General features: G+C 35.0%; 2 protein-coding genes across 3 annotated transcripts; one reads left to right on the top strand and one right to left on the bottom strand.

Moving 5' to 3' along the window:
- Nucleotides 1–430: 430 nt before the first annotated feature.
- LOC135838085 (uncharacterized) lies at nt 431–10,927 on the top strand. The gene is made up of 3 exons (XM_065353638.1): nt 431–1,004; nt 2,841–3,619; nt 10,568–10,927. Exons 1-3 carry the CDS (start codon nt 899–901, stop codon nt 10,694–10,696), a joined length of 1,014 nt encoding a protein of 337 aa, XP_065209710.1. The 5' UTR covers nt 431–898; the 3' UTR covers nt 10,697–10,927.
- LOC135838086 (PBAN-type neuropeptides-like) lies at nt 7,808–14,898 on the bottom strand. 2 transcript variants are annotated; one of them, XM_065353639.1, is made up of 4 exons: nt 14,704–14,898; nt 11,965–12,273; nt 11,640–11,885; nt 7,808–8,948 (listed from the first exon to the last, which is right to left on the bottom strand). In XM_065353639.1, the coding sequence occupies exons 1-4, from the start codon at nt 14,786–14,788 to the stop codon at nt 8,863–8,865; spliced, it is 726 nt and encodes a 241-aa protein (XP_065209711.1). In that variant the 5' UTR covers nt 14,789–14,898; the 3' UTR covers nt 7,808–8,862. The 2 variants fall into 2 exon arrangements, with proteins under 2 accessions (XP_065209711.1, XP_065209712.1); XM_065353640.1 differs by having other exon boundaries at nt 7,808–8,953; nt 14,704–14,896.
- Nucleotides 14,899–14,927: the final 29 nt, after the last annotated feature.

Genomic DNA, 14,927 nt, shown 5'->3' with positions numbered 1-14,927 from the left:
AAATTTGACACCTTTTTTTCAAGTTATTTTTTACATATGTCAAAAAAGGGCCATTTTTTAGAGAATGGGGCGCTCTGGTGAAAATCTGACGCCGGCAATGAATTCGCCGTCCCAAAAAACCTCCGTACCAGATTTCAGCTCTATTGTCAACCAATAGTTTTTTTGCTCAATTTGCATTTTTTGGATTTCCAAAAAAATCGAGTAAAAGCTTGTTTTTGACTAATTTAAAGTGGCCGAATCCGAATCTTGTGTCGATTTGAGTCGTAAGTCGCATCAAGGTTCAGCGTTGCCAAAAATACGCAGAATTTCTAAAAACACTTCTTCGATTTGACACGCAAAATAATCAGATTAAGAAGCAAAATTCTGAAAACAGATGTTCTCTAGTATAAACATGGGTACCTACCTATATAAACCCAAAATATACAAACTATCCAGTCAGCTGTGGTCCTTGTCTTTTTTTTTAATACAGTAATCAAACTCCGAATCGAATCGAAAATCAACTGAATTCAACAAATGAAGATTCTTTCCATATAACATAACAATAAACTTTGAAAAATAATTTCCAAATTCCCCATAACGAGAGAAAAAAAGGGCAAATTAGGATGAAAATGGAGGAGGTGCTAAGTATCACTTAGAAAGGGTTCAAGGGACGTATTGGGGGCGTTTCTTTGACACTCGGTTCGTTTGTGTACAACACTCGTCAAAAATGTATCATAATCTCTTATTCGTTAATCGACAAGTTTCGCTCGGCGACTAGTTCCGTTCTCTTGGTATAGTGTAAACTGATATAATCATTTCGTTATTTTCTTTACCTATTTTATAATATTATCGACGTGAAAAGTGCGTTAATTAATTTATCAATTGATTAAATTATTTGTTCGAGGCGTATGTACCTATTATGGCCAGTGATTATTGCGGTGCTAGAATCATAAAAAGGGAAAATTGGTACGCTGAAGATTCGTTCTATGACGATGGGATGTTCTCTCCTGAGTTTTTGAATACAGGTAAATTTAATTTATATATATTTTAAAATAGGTTCAGGAATAATTTTGTCAAAACGCGAAGGCACAAATGATTGAATTTGGTGAAAAAGTCAGGCTTAAGGCCTATAAAAATGCTCGATGTTAAAAAGGGATGGCTTTCTATAGGCATTCCTTTCCTGAAATTTTTTGTTCATTTCCCTATAAATTCATTTGAAATTTCAAGTAGATGGATCACATTTTATGATATAAAAATCATTTCGAATTGTTCAGAAGATTTTTTTCAAGGGCAGGTATTTTAATTTGGTGGCTTTCGTAGGACAATCTATTGTAAAATTCACATCACAGCACATTTTGAAGTTCTCATAATAGAAAGCTTAACATACCTAGTTAAATTCTGCGAAAAAATTGTACTTTTTTATTCGTTTTTAAGGCATTTTCTTTCATTTTTATCTTCGCCCATTTATACTTAATAGAAAATTCAATTTTGAAAATTAACCAAATAATGACGTATAAATGCAAAGATGGCTTTTCTGGAAATTCAAAGAAACGTAAATTGTCTTTTCTGAGCCTTTGGTTTTTACGATAATTGATGACGAGTTTTGTTTTTTCTCTTTAAACAAAAATGATTTAATACTTACTTATTGGGTATGTAGCTTTCATTTTGAAGTTTTGAATGTGAGAGATGATTCCCAATTTTATTAGGTACCTATTACTATTCTTTTTTTATTTTCTTCCCGAGTCCAAAAAAAGTGGAAGCGAGAGCAGAACCTTTTTGAAATTGAAAAAACTCAAAAATGTAATTTAGAAATGCCTTGGAAATTTTCAATTTCTGTGGCAAAATTCTTCTAAATAAGCACCTGCACTTTTTTCAAGGAAACCCATTCCCGATTTTCCAATTAATCTTGCCCCCTTGTAACCACTTATCAGAAAAAATTGGATAAATAGAATTTTTTAAAAATTGCATATGAGACAATTTTTTAAAAATTGCTCATTTCTACATCAAAATTTTTCTGAATAACCCTTTTTAGAGTTTTTGCGCGGAGCGCGAAAAAACTCTATTGTAACCACTTTTTCACAGTCGTCAACGTCGTCATCGTCGTCGTAGCATTTTAATTATTAAAATGCTAAGCAATATTGCATAAATAATTGGCTACGTTTATGTTTTTATCTGAATTTCGAATCAAGTTTAAAATATTATTGTTGTTGTTTATCTTTCATTTTTTTTTCAACAACGAAAAACAAATCGAATCGGTGAAGATCATGTGAAGATCATGTGAAGATTGTAATTTTCCAAAATAAAATATAACGATATTTCGTGTAGCAAAATTCCAAAGATTATTTTGAATTTAATTTTATAAAAATCGGGCATCTTTCTAAGTATCTATACAAGAATTGAAACGGTAAATTCAGAAAAATTAATAATTTTTCAAAATAAAATAAATTACGATATTTCGTCTATGTCTGAGGTGAGATTATATTGATCATACATCAAGATTTGTTGAAGAACTATTCAAAAGCATACATCATTAGAATTTAGATCACCCAATAAGCAAAAGGTAAATGCAAAAACTCTCTTGCAATCAGCGAATAGCTGATGGCTTGTTTAGACTCCTCTTTCGAGTACGCTGAGTAAAATTGATTCTTCACATTAAGTCAAATCACGAATACCTCCTTCCTCCCCCCCCCCCCCTCCATCCAAAAACGAAGGCATCCAAATCATCAAAAGCTAGCTTACTTACTTATTTGAATAATGGTTTCAAATTTTTTCATCGATGCCTTGGCTTTTGGCTCAAGAACTCACAGTACTAGCAAAAAAACGATGAAAACTAAAATGAAATTTCCTCCCAATTTTTTCAGGTATACCGACTTTGAAATACTCGGACTCTTCTTCGTGCCTGACTCCAGACTCGATGCACGAAAAATCACTCTACGTATCTCCGAACGATAAATGCTCAAACCGGATAGGCAAACTAGGCGACGAATCGGTCGACTGTTCCAACCTATCGTTCTACAACTCGCCAGCTGCGCCTTCGAATTACATCGCCTATCCACCTCAATACGTATCCGGCGACGAAAATATTCCAATTTCGAATCCAAATACGAAATACGACTGTAATTTGAACTCGGTCGGTGGATATGGATCAGCCCCAGAATCAGCTACAGGCATTTATAATATGCAGCATACCACCAATGGAGGAGGCGGCCCGAGTGAATTTTACTACAACGATCATCGTATTTGTGATCAAGAAAGCTATATTTCCAGTCAGCACAAGAGAATATTATCTCCAACGACAGCCGGTGCGGTTGCTCTAACAACTACCACTATAGTTCCAGTCAAAAAACGTAATACGGCCAATAAAAAAGAACGAAGGCGTACTCAGAGTATCAATACAGCTTTCGCAGAATTGAGAGATCGTATTCCGAATGTACCCTCTGATACGAAGTTGTCAAAAATCAAAACTCTCAGATTGGCTACGTCGTATATCAGCTATCTTCTGGATGTGCTGAGCAGTAATGATCCTATCGAATCTTTCAAAGCTGATTTGTCTAATCATAGTGCCCGCAAAAGCGCTAATCTGTCTGCTTACTGTACGAACGGTGCTAAATTATCTCAAATTCAACATCGATTGAATAAAGTGAGTGGTTTTATTATTACATATTCGATAATTAATGAAAATATCAAATAGGTTAGATACCTACATAATACGAGTATATTATGTATTTTTTTTCAAAGATAGGTAGGTATGTACCATATTTTGCAAAAAAAAAAAAAAAAAAAAAACATTAAAAACATTGATCAAGAACCTCTTGGCGAAGTTCGAATTTTTCACGATGCCTTCAAATGTTTCGATTTTAAATCAATCCTACCTCTAAAGTGTTGCTTAAAGAAGAACTCAATTATTGTAAAAAAAAATTGTGTACCTTACTTATTTGTGGTAATTTCCCTGTCTTGAAGGTGATGAAGTTGATCGATTGATGAGGTGGGGGGGGGGGGGGGTAAGAGATCAGCTTGATGGATTTAATTCCCATTGGCAGATTTTCATGACAGCGCAGAGTGATTCACAGGAAATTTGCTCCTTTTTGCAGTCAAAATTGAGCCAAAATCGACTCAAGATTTTACGGAATTTTCTGGCAGATTTGAGGTGTCGTAAATTGAGCATGCATTCAAAAATTTTGAACAAATTGTAATTTTTTTTACAAAAAAAATGCATCTTGCTAATAAAGGTCGTCGGAAAATATCATCGAACTGATCGACATTTTAAAAATTTAAAAATATGTAACGCAAAAAAAGCAAAGGGGTTTGATGCACTTTGTAAGAAAATGATATTTGATCGAAAATCGTCGAGTCCAATGTCAGATTTGTCCCAGCCGTAGATTTTACTGAAAATTCCAGGTGATATTGAGACTAAGAATTGAGCCAAATAATACCTATCTATAATTTTTGACAATTGAATTTTTCATTACCTACTTTTTTTGACTACTTTGACTTTTGAGGTCGCTAAGCCCAAAAATGACGTTTATATTATTTCGGTATCCGACTTGTATTTAGCGAAATAGTCGCAATTTCTTACTGAAGCAGCGCTCTACGACAAAAATGGACACCAGATTTGGATTCGGCGACCTCGAATTAGTCGAAAACGATACCTTACTCAATTTTTTTGGAATTCATAAAAATCCAAAAAATTCAAAGGGGTGCGTTCATACATTTTTTTGGGAAAAAAATCTTTTTGTCGCCAATCGAGCTAAGAATCTGGTTCCGGGAGTTTTTTGGGACGGCGAATTCATTTCCAGTGTCAGATTTTCACCACATCTCTCCATTCTCTCGGAAACGCCCTTTTTTCAAATCAAAAATGACTTTAAAAAAAGTTGTCAAATTTTGCAATTTTAATGTCGTTTTCTGACTAATTTAGGCACGCTGAATTCAAAAATGACGTTTGTTTTGCGATCTGACCCATATTCGGCGAAATATTTGCAATTTCTCACTCACGAAATGGCTCACGACAAAAATGGACACCAGATTCGGACCCGGTGACCTCGATTTAGTCGAAAACGACCCTTTACTCGATTTTTTTGAAAATCAAAAAATTCCAAAAAATGCAAAGGGGTACGTTCATACATTTTTTTGGAAAAAAAAGTTTTTGTCGCCAATCGAGTTGAAAATTGGGTTCATGGGGTTTTTTGAGACGGCGAATTCATTGCCGGCGTGAGATTTTCACGAGAGCGCTCCATTCTCTCAAAAATGGCTCTTTTTGACATAAAATTTGACTTGAAAAAACTTGTCAAATTCCACAATTTTAATGTCGTTTTCTGACTAATTTGAGCACGCTTATTCCAAAAAGGGAGTTTGTTTTGCGATCCGACTCGTATTCGGCGAAATATTCGCAATTTCTCGCTGAAGGAAAGGCGTACAACTAAAATGGACATAAGATTCGAACTGGGCTTGCTCGAATTAGTCGAAAACGACCCTTTGCTCGACTTTTTTGAAAATCAAAAAAATCCAAAAAATCCTAAGGGGTATGTTCATACATTTTTTTGGGGAAAAAAACTTTTGGTCGCCAATCGAGCAGAAAATTTGGCTATAGGGTTTTTTTGGGACGGCGAATTTATTGCCGACGTCAGCTTTTCACCAGAGCGCTCCATTCTCTCGCAAACAGGCTTTTTTTGACATCAATAATGACCCGAAAAAAAGTTGTCGAACTTTGCATTTTTAATCGCGTTTTTTGACTAATTTGAGCACGCTGATTCCAAAAATTACGTTTGTTTTGCGATCGGACTCGCATTCGGCGAAATATTCGCAATTTCTCACTGAAGCAGCGTCCCTCGACAAAAATGGATAGCAGATTTGGACTCGGCTTGCTCGAATTAGTCGAAAACCACCCTTTACTCGATTTTTTTGAAAATCGAAAAAATACAAAAAATTCAAAGGGGTACGTTCATACATTTTTTTGGAAAAAAAAAGTTTTTGTCGCCAATCGAGTTTAAAATTGGGTTCCGGGGGTTTTTTGAGACGACGAATTCATTTCCGGTGTCAGATTTTCACCAGAGCACTCCATTCTCTCGGAAAACGCCCTGTTTTCAAATCAAAAATAACTTGAATAAAATTTGCCAAATTTTGCAATTTTAATGTCGTTTTCTGACTAATTTATAAGCACGCTGAATTCAAAAATTACGTTTGTTTTGCGATCGGACTTGCATTCGGCGAAATATTCGCAATTTCTCACTGAAGCAGCGTCCCTCGACAAAAATGGACATCAGATTCGGACTCGGCTTGCTCGAATTAGTCGAAAACCACCCTTTACTCGAATCAAAAAAATCCAAAAAATAAAAATTCAAAGGGGTACGTTCATACATTTTTTTGGAAAAAAAATCTTTTTGTCGCCAATCGAGTTGAAAATTGGGTTAAGGGGGTTTTTTGAGACGGCGAATTCATTTCCGGCGTCAGATTGTCCCGACCACGCTTCCTTCTACTGAAAATTTTGCATTTTTATGACCTAGAATGAGCTAGAAAAAAGTTGTCAAATTTTGGTGTATTTTTTTGAGCAAAAAGACTTTTGGTCGCAAATTAAGTAAGTTGAAATTTGTGCTAAAAGGCTGTTATGCGTATGCCGAATTTATCTTCGGTGTCAGATTTTCACGATACAGTGATTCGTTCTCTTTTTGACTTCTGAATTAAGCTAAGAAAAAAATCAATTAATCGCTATAAAATTATGTCTATCTTTCAAAAAAGATTTCTTGATATTTTGTCAGACCTTTGAATACTTGAATGAAGTGTTTTTGAGTTCCTAAAATTTCGCAATATTTTCATAATTGAATTTTTAGGAAGGAACGTATCATCCATTGTGAAAATTTGTTATTTTTTTCAATTTAAATTTTCAAAAAAGGAAAAAATAAAAATTTGCATACCTATACTTGAAACCCTTGAGTTTCAAAAATTTCCGGTAATTTGGAAAAAAAATTTGAGTCTTTTTTTGATCCTAAATATAAATTGATAGTAATTAGTCCAAGTGTTCGGGATGGTGACCTGGCGTTGTTTCAATCTACGAGATCAACATTAATTCATAAAGTTTTCGATTTGATAAAATACAATAATAGGTATGGTACCATAAATGATTTAATCCACTCGACTCGAATTAAAAGTGAATTGAAATGAAATGATTATCCATAATCTGCGGCATTGGGTATAGTACGAGTATATCCATGCTGGAAAAATTATTCGAGCATAAAGAGCATATACCACATATCACCAACATTATAAAGTTATTCGAGGTACGCGGCGTATATTAGGTATTATAATGCATTAAAGTCGTAAGTCGACATTATTAAATTGACTGCATCGAGCAGCAGGTTATAGTAACTGGTGATGGTAATTTTTACCCACAATTACCTCGGTAAGCGGGTGGTCGGGTGGCGTCTGGTGCTTCGACTAGGTACTTAATTTCATAGAAGGGTGTGAGGCGAGATATTTTACTCCGCTACCAGACTGCAGCAGCCTTTTTAAAACGTCATCCCCGTAAACGAGAGAACAGAACGTACCTAATTTAATTATCGCGAAAATTATTTCATTTATGTAATGCACTTGACGTGTTCTTCTTTTTTCAAAAACGTTACAGAGTCGATGAAATTCATTTTTATAAAAATTAAAGGCTGAATTGAAATAGAATGCACTTACGGACTAGCGTATGTGTGTGTGTGGGCATGGGAACCAACTAATCTTTTCGTCTCGTCTTTCTGAAAGCCGACTGTTAATGGGTTATTGCGCTGTTTGTTTAAAATTGGCTAGGCTTAAAAATTGAACTAGGCGAGAACGAAAGCCAAGACCTCGCTTCACTTTACCAGTATTCTTTTTTATTCGCGAGTAAACGTTTATTTATTTACATTAAAAATTTTTAAGTATAATCTAAATTTACTAAAACAAGATCACACTTCACTTTGGTAATTACAATAGGTAAACCTAATCTACACGCTTACATTATAAATGTAAACTAACAATATCAGATTGGTAGGTACATAATCGTATCGGTTGACTTAGGGCGTATAGAACGCGTTATTCTTTTTGTACTTTTTTACGTTATAAAAATTATTAAACAGATAGAAACGAATAAAATTCAGTGTACCTAGTTATAAATTACGGAGAAGTAGGTACTTACAAAACTTTTTAAATCATCGACATTGAAAAAGTGACGAACTTCATAGACAACGACATGTTTGAAGTAAAATCTTGACATGGAAAATAGCCTTTAAATTTTTTGAAAAAAAAGGTCAAAAAATCATTTTTTCAACTCAGGTATATTTCTAAATCTCGAATAAGGAGAAAACAATAAATTCTGCAACATGAGCTTATTTATTTACTTATACAAAATTCAAAATGAAATCTACTAATGGGTGGAAATTGCGAATAAAAAGTGCATGAAAAAAGTATTCGCTGAATTTTCTTGTACATAAATTTTCGCAAATCCTCATTTAAAAACCAAATGAAATACGATACTTCTTGAAATATAAATACCTATCTAACTATACCGAAAATTCATCTATCGAAAAATGATGCCTATATGGTCAAAAAAATATGATAAAGTATACTTATTGAAGTTTACATTGGAGGCAGATTTTTTAATTTTTCGATCGATGAGTATTTTAATATCTAGCTTACGTACTATTACCGGCTTCATTATTTTTTTGTCTCGCTTTAAAAATTTACGAAAAATCAAATACTTAATCAAGCTCTAAAGCGAGTAATTTGGTGAATTTGAATATACAGTGAATTCAATTCGAATTCGATTAGAAAAATTTATTTTTATGAAGTTTCATTATTGTATTGGAAACCTGTAAATAAGTCGTTGTCATCTTTGGTGATTTTCATCTCTTGCTTAGTCTATTATTTTCAAAGTAGTCCGTAATACTGTATGCAGCAAAGTGTAATGTTTCTGAGATAACTGGCTTTCAGAGAATTTTTCGCATTCACAGCATCTACGCTGAAAAAATCATTAAAAAATTATCAATCGCGATAAAACATCTATCTCTGCGGATGTTACACGCTATTCGTAGGCGTAAAGAATTTTTTATAAATACCTAACCATTCATCAGGGATTTCCTCTCAAAAGGGACCGAAATTCGTCAAGCATAATAATACTGATTACAACGATAACAAGAGTGCGCTTTAGTGAAAATCTAACACCGCAAATGAATTTGCTGTCCTAAAAAAAACATCCTGAGCTCCAATTTTGACTCGATTCGCGACAAAAAGTTTTTTTGCCCAAAACATATGCACGAACTCACTTCACATATTTTTTGATATATTTATGATTTCCAAAAAATCGAGTTGAACGTGTTTTTCGACTAATTCGAGGTCGCCGAGTCCGAATCTGATATCCGATTTGGGCACTCGCACCTCTTTCATGGAAAACTGGCCATTATCAGAGAATCCAAAGAAGTAGCGTCAATTTGGACATCAGATTCGAGCTCAGTGACCTCAAATTAGCCAAAAACTGCAATAAAAAATGCAAAATTTGACAACTTTTTTCCAACTCATTTTGAGTCCAAAAAATGGTCAATTTCCAGTAGAAGGAAGCGTCGTGGCGACAATTGAGAAATTGCAAATATTTCGCCGAATATGGGTCCGATCGCAAAACAAACGTCATTTTTGAATTCAGCGTGCCTAAATTAGTCAGAAAACGACATTAAAATTGCAAAATTTGACAACTTTTTTTCAAGTCATTTTTTATTTTAAAAAAGGGCGTTTCCGAGAGAATGGAGCACTCTGGTAAAAATCTGACCCCGGAAATGAATTTGCCGTCCCAAAAAACCCCCATAGCCCAATTTTCTGCTCGATTGACGACAAAAAAATTTTTTCCAAAAAAATTGTATGAACGTACCCCTTTGCATTTTTTGGAATTTTTTGATTTTCAAAAAAATCGAGTAAAGGGTCGTTTTTGACTAATTCCAGCAAGCCGAGTACGAATCCGATGTCCATTTTTGTCGAGGGACGCTGCTTCAGTGAGAAATTGCGAATATTTCACCGAATACGAGTCGGATCGCAAAACAAACGTCATTTTTGAATTCAGCGTACTTGAATTAGTTAGAAATCGACGTTAAAATTGCAAAATTCGACAACTTTTTTCTGGCTCATTTTTGATGTCAAAAAAAGGCTGAATGCAAGAGAACGGAGAGCTCTGGTGAAAATCCGACGACGGAAATGAATTCGCCGTCCCAATAAACCCCATGAACCCCATTTTCAGCTCGATTGGCGACACAAAGTTTTTTTTCCCAAAAAAATGTAGATATGAACGTACCCCTTTGGATTTTTTTGATTTTCAAAAAAATCGAGTAAAGTGTCGTTTTCGACTAATTCGAGGTCGCCGATTCCGAATCTGGTGTCCATTTGTATCGAGAGACGCTGCTTCAGTGAAAAATTGCGACTATTTCGCCGAATACGAGTCCGATCGCAAAACAAACGTCATTTTTGGATTCAGCGACCTCAAATTAGTCCACTCAGGTCATTTTCTATGGCCCTGACTACTTTTTCAATTTTTCCATGATTAAACTCCGATATCTTTTTTCATCATGATTAATCCAAAAATTTCACACAGGTCAATCCGAGCAATCCGCAAAATTCACCAGTGCGTCGAGAGGAAAATAGCTGTAAGAAAAGCAAAGGAAGAACAGGTTGGCCTCAGCACGAATGGGCTTTACAATTGAAACAAGAACAGCTATCGTGACGTGCCTTTGGATTTTTCTTCATAGGCCTTATTTTAATTTTAGGTATTATTTTTTCCATCTTTATTTGAAATTTATATTTTGTTGTTGTTTTGTTATTTCTTTTTGTTGTTTTTATTTTTTTTTTGCTATTTTGTTTTTCGTTTTTGGTTTTCGTTGACGCGTAATAAATATGCATGTATAATAAATCTATAAGCTTTTTGTGTACAATACAATACCTATTTATACCGGAATTGAGGATATTTTTCTATTTGTGTATACGTAATACCTATCAAAAAGCTAAACTTTCAACTTCAAAGTTCCTGAGCCATTGCTGCATTTGGCAGTTCGCTTGATTTGAGTGGAGGTATTCAACCAGGGGGGCACTTGTGCAGTTTTTTTAATCAGAGACTGCCATGAAATAATTAACCAGGCCAAATAGGGAACGAAACAAGTCATTAGGTATCCCAAAAATTTGAGGAAATTTACACTTTGGACGACAGAAAATTCGGGCCTTCGGAAACAATTTAATCATTTTTTGAAAACTGTTGGTTTTTTTTCGTGTGTTGTTTTTCAGTTCAGCTTTGTATAAGTAGTCAATGTTCAAAAGCACAAAGGCACATGATTAGGCAAGTGGGAAGGGGGGGGGGTGATTATCATGATAATCGATCTGAGCTCTAATAGCTTCCTCTCTATCGCCCAAATATTTACTCGTAGATCAGTATATAGAGACTGAGAGGCACAAAGTGCATTTTGTGTTGTAAGATAGTGTGAGATTAGAACACTTTGTATGTATCTGGATACACACTATACACAGTGGTGCATTTATGTAGCATAGATATAGATATTACGTCGGCGTCGTCGGCGAGGCGTGAGGCGTAAGGCGTGTAATACTGTGTATGGTATGTATAGTCTAATAAATTAAATTAGGTACGTAATTTAATGTGTAATAATAATGATGTTTACCGTCGGCTGCGGCGATATATTCGGTAAATTCGTTGAAATTGGGGTCGCGGCCTAAACGTGGTTTGAACACGGCTGTCTCTGGACTATTTCCAGCTCGACCGAGGCGTGGTTTTAGCGGAATTAAACTGCGTCTACCCAATCTTGGCGAGAAAGGAGGAGCTTTTATCATCTTCTCATCGTCGTCAGACCACGTATTACCACCACGTCCTAGTCGCGGTTTCATATCTTGACGTTTCGATAAATATTCTGAACAATACGCGCATAAGTTTAATAAATACGCTATATACCTACCTACACACCAAGCACGCGTTTACCAACCACTTACCATCACCCAGAGCTGGAACCAGAAGCCAGGGGTAGTTTTTAAGCAAAAATGCCACGTTCACCGTTTCGTCGATCGGACTACTTTTGTGATTAACACCTAATTTACTATCCTGCGTGTCAGCGAAGTCGTCATCCGCTAAATTCAGCGATCTTTTCTTCCTTCCTAATCGAGGACCGAACCAAGCCGTACTACTGGTACCTCTTTTCTCGACGCTCGAACGTAATGAGTCGTTTTCCACGTCTGCTCCAATGAGTAAAGCTTCTTCGACTTCATTGGCTGGTAAAACGACCGCGTGCGATAAGGTGAATTCTGTATCGAAAAAGTACCCAATTAATACAGTATGCTAAAATGCCCTCATAGGCAGAGGCACTCTTTTTTGATCATCTGGGATAGTCCGCCACCCCCCCCATCCGATCCTCCGAGACGACTTTTTTCTTAAAGGTGACTCCTAAGACACTTTTTAAAGAAAAAGTTCCAAAATAAAGTTGGCACTACTAACAAAATGGCGGCCATTTTGATTGAGGCTGGAGAAGAGTATCATTTTTTTTCAAGATTTTTGGAGCAGGGTGTAGCACGATGCTTTTAAAGCTGAAAAAGGCAACGCAGCAACAAAATGTTCAAAAATGAATGAAGTGCTGTTTTTTCGTATTCTAATTTTTGTGCCATTTCATTCCACCACCCCCTCTTTCTTGCCTGCCTACCTGTCTTATTTCCTTCACCCCTCCGCTCCTAAGTCACAGAGCGTCCTAAATGTTCTTACAGTCAAAAAAATTATTGGATTGTAAGCGAATTTCTGCCTTCTCAAGAATTCTGGTGCGCTCAAGTGCCCTCAAATGAACCATGTGAGGTTAAAATTTTGAGGTATCTGAGGTTCGTTTTTTTAAAACCTGCTGAAATACTAATTTTCAATATTTGTGGAAGTTTTTCAACCTCCTCTCCTTTTTTTCTGATCTTGAAGTCTTAATATCCAGCCAAGTTGAGAGTACCTACCTACTTTATTGCCTCCATTTTATAGCCAAAAAGTTCTTGAAATGAAACGACTTAGCTATCGAGGGCAATGAAATCTCCTCGACCTTGTTCATGGATTGATTAATGAAATTCGCGCTAATGATGATGCTTGAAAAAATTCAATCTCTCCTCACTCACTCACTCACTCACTCCCTCCCTCCCTCCCTCTGGTATTCTTCATGAATTTGATATTTTAAAAAAATGTAGAAAATTTAGAAGACGACTAATTGATGTAAAAAACTGAGTAGAATCCAAAAAAAAAAAAATTAAGAAACTGAATTTTAGTTAAAATCCTATTTTGGACCTCTCAAATTGATTCGTCATAATTTTGAACCATTCTGAAGCTTTCCACGAATCTTTGAATTCGGAAAATTTCTCATGAACAGTAAAATGATCAAAATAAAATCCAACTCACATCTGTATTTTTGGATCAATCGTCGCGTCTCCTTCCGATGCATTCACGACCTTACTTTTCAAAAATAATTTCTGCTGATTCAAATCCAAAAATTTTTCCAGTAGACAACTTAAAAAAAAAAATGAATTGAAAACTCTGTTGCAGGTTCTGAACGAGAATATGATGAGAAAATCTGGCCCCTTCTAAGACAAATTGAAGAAAAATAAGGAGGGGCCTTCTGATTTCTTTTTTCTTATACATACAAGTAATAAGTGGGTCCCTAGAAATTCCCCATCTACCCCTCTCATGGTTGGGCCAGGCTTTGGAACATTTTTGGGAAAGATTTTACAACAGAACTGGGAGAAAAAAATTGAAAATTTGTACCTAAATTGAGTCATGAGGGTGATTACTGATTAGATTTCATTTTGCCCATTTTCCGAAACTTTCGAATCCAAAAATCCACACCTTGTTCTGCGTAAAAAGGCTCCAAGCAATCAATGGTCGATTCACGAGGTCAAAAAATGGGTAAGTATACAAAAATCTTTAGTCATAAATCTCAATTTTATTCAATTTTGTAATTTTGATTGTGTCATCAAAAATTGTTCGAACTTAAATTTTCAAAAACACAAAACGGGTCCAGCTGAATAGGAAGTGAAATCAGCCTCCACTTGAATTTTATTGCAAAGTGCCATCGACCATGCCCCTTGATGAAAAATTTTCCAAGAATTGTTGACCCCCCCTACCTTTTTGAAATTTTTAAAATCGTGTTACCTATCACGTTATTTTTTTTTTTAATTTTAAGTTTTAGTAAAAATTGAGGAAAATTTCCAAACTTATGTTGCCTTGAAGAGTATTTGGAATTTTTTTTCGATTTTTCGGCTCACGTTTTCACATATTTTGTTTTTTACCAGGTACCAAAAAACGTATAAAAACAAAAAAAAACAGGCAAAGCGATTATTAATTATTGGGTGCTATATCAGTGGTTTTTGTCTCTTTTCGTTCAAATGTAGGTCAAAAGAAAAACAAGCTTGTTAAAATTTCATGATTCTAAACTAATTATGTTTTAATTTCCTGAACTCTTCATTCAAAATACATAATTAATTCAATTTAAACAAAATGTTCAAAAAGTTATGCAAATTAAAAAAAAAAATCGAAATAGAATAATGGATTCGCAATTCTTTTCTTTTATCCCCGAGTAAAAGCTTTTTAAATGCATCGCAAGCAAAATGAATTAAATAAGTAGGTACCTAAATGTTTATGTACCTAGCTAAAGCTAATCATCACTAATTATCTCATCATCGCGATTAATTTAATTAACAATCCAATTATTCGCTTACCTGTGTACAAAATAAAGCTGTAAATGACAAATGAAAATGAAAAATACACGTTGGCTAAAAAACAAATATCATTTCTAGAATGCATTTCACTGTATTGCAGAAGGTTAACTGGAGAAACTTTTTACTTGTACGAGTTTTGTTTTTACTTTAAGGCGAAGAAAAGTCGGCGAGTGCGTTTTATAGCCTTGTTTTTTTTTCTCGTCAGTCGCGCTAAAAACATTTAA

This window comes from Planococcus citri, chromosome 2 (assembly GCF_950023065.1).
Source record: "Planococcus citri chromosome 2, ihPlaCitr1.1, whole genome shotgun sequence".
Lineage (NCBI taxonomy): Eukaryota > Metazoa > Arthropoda > Insecta > Hemiptera > Pseudococcidae > Planococcus > Planococcus citri.
This window is presented reverse-complemented; position numbering and strand designations above follow the sequence as displayed.

What these genes read in the sequence shown, in the direction of transcription:
- LOC135838085 (XM_065353638.1), top strand. Translation starts at nt 899, where the DNA reads ATGGCCAGTGATTATTGCGGTGCTAGAATCATAAAAAGGGAAAATTGG. An exon ending in TCCTGAGTTTTTGAATACAG is followed by an intron (nt 1,005 to 2,840) that starts GTAAATTTAATT and finishes CAATTTTTTCAG; the next exon opens with GTATACCGACTTTGAAATAC. An exon ending in TTCAACATCGATTGAATAAA is followed by an intron (nt 3,620 to 10,567) that starts GTGAGTGGTTTT and finishes AATTTCACACAG; the next exon opens with GTCAATCCGAGCAATCCGCA.
- LOC135838086 (XM_065353639.1), bottom strand. Translation starts at nt 14,788, where the DNA reads ATGCATTCTAGAAATGATATTTGTTTTTTAGCCAACGTGTATTTTTCA. An exon ending in GGTTCCAGCTCTGGGTGATG is followed by an intron (nt 11,886 to 11,964) that starts GTAAGTGGTTGG and finishes CGTATTGTTCAG; the next exon opens with AATATTTATCGAAACGTCAA. An exon ending in ATATATCGCCGCAGCCGACG is followed by an intron (nt 8,949 to 11,639) that starts GTAAACATCATT and finishes TTTTCAGCGTAG; the next exon opens with ATGCTGTGAATGCGAAAAAT.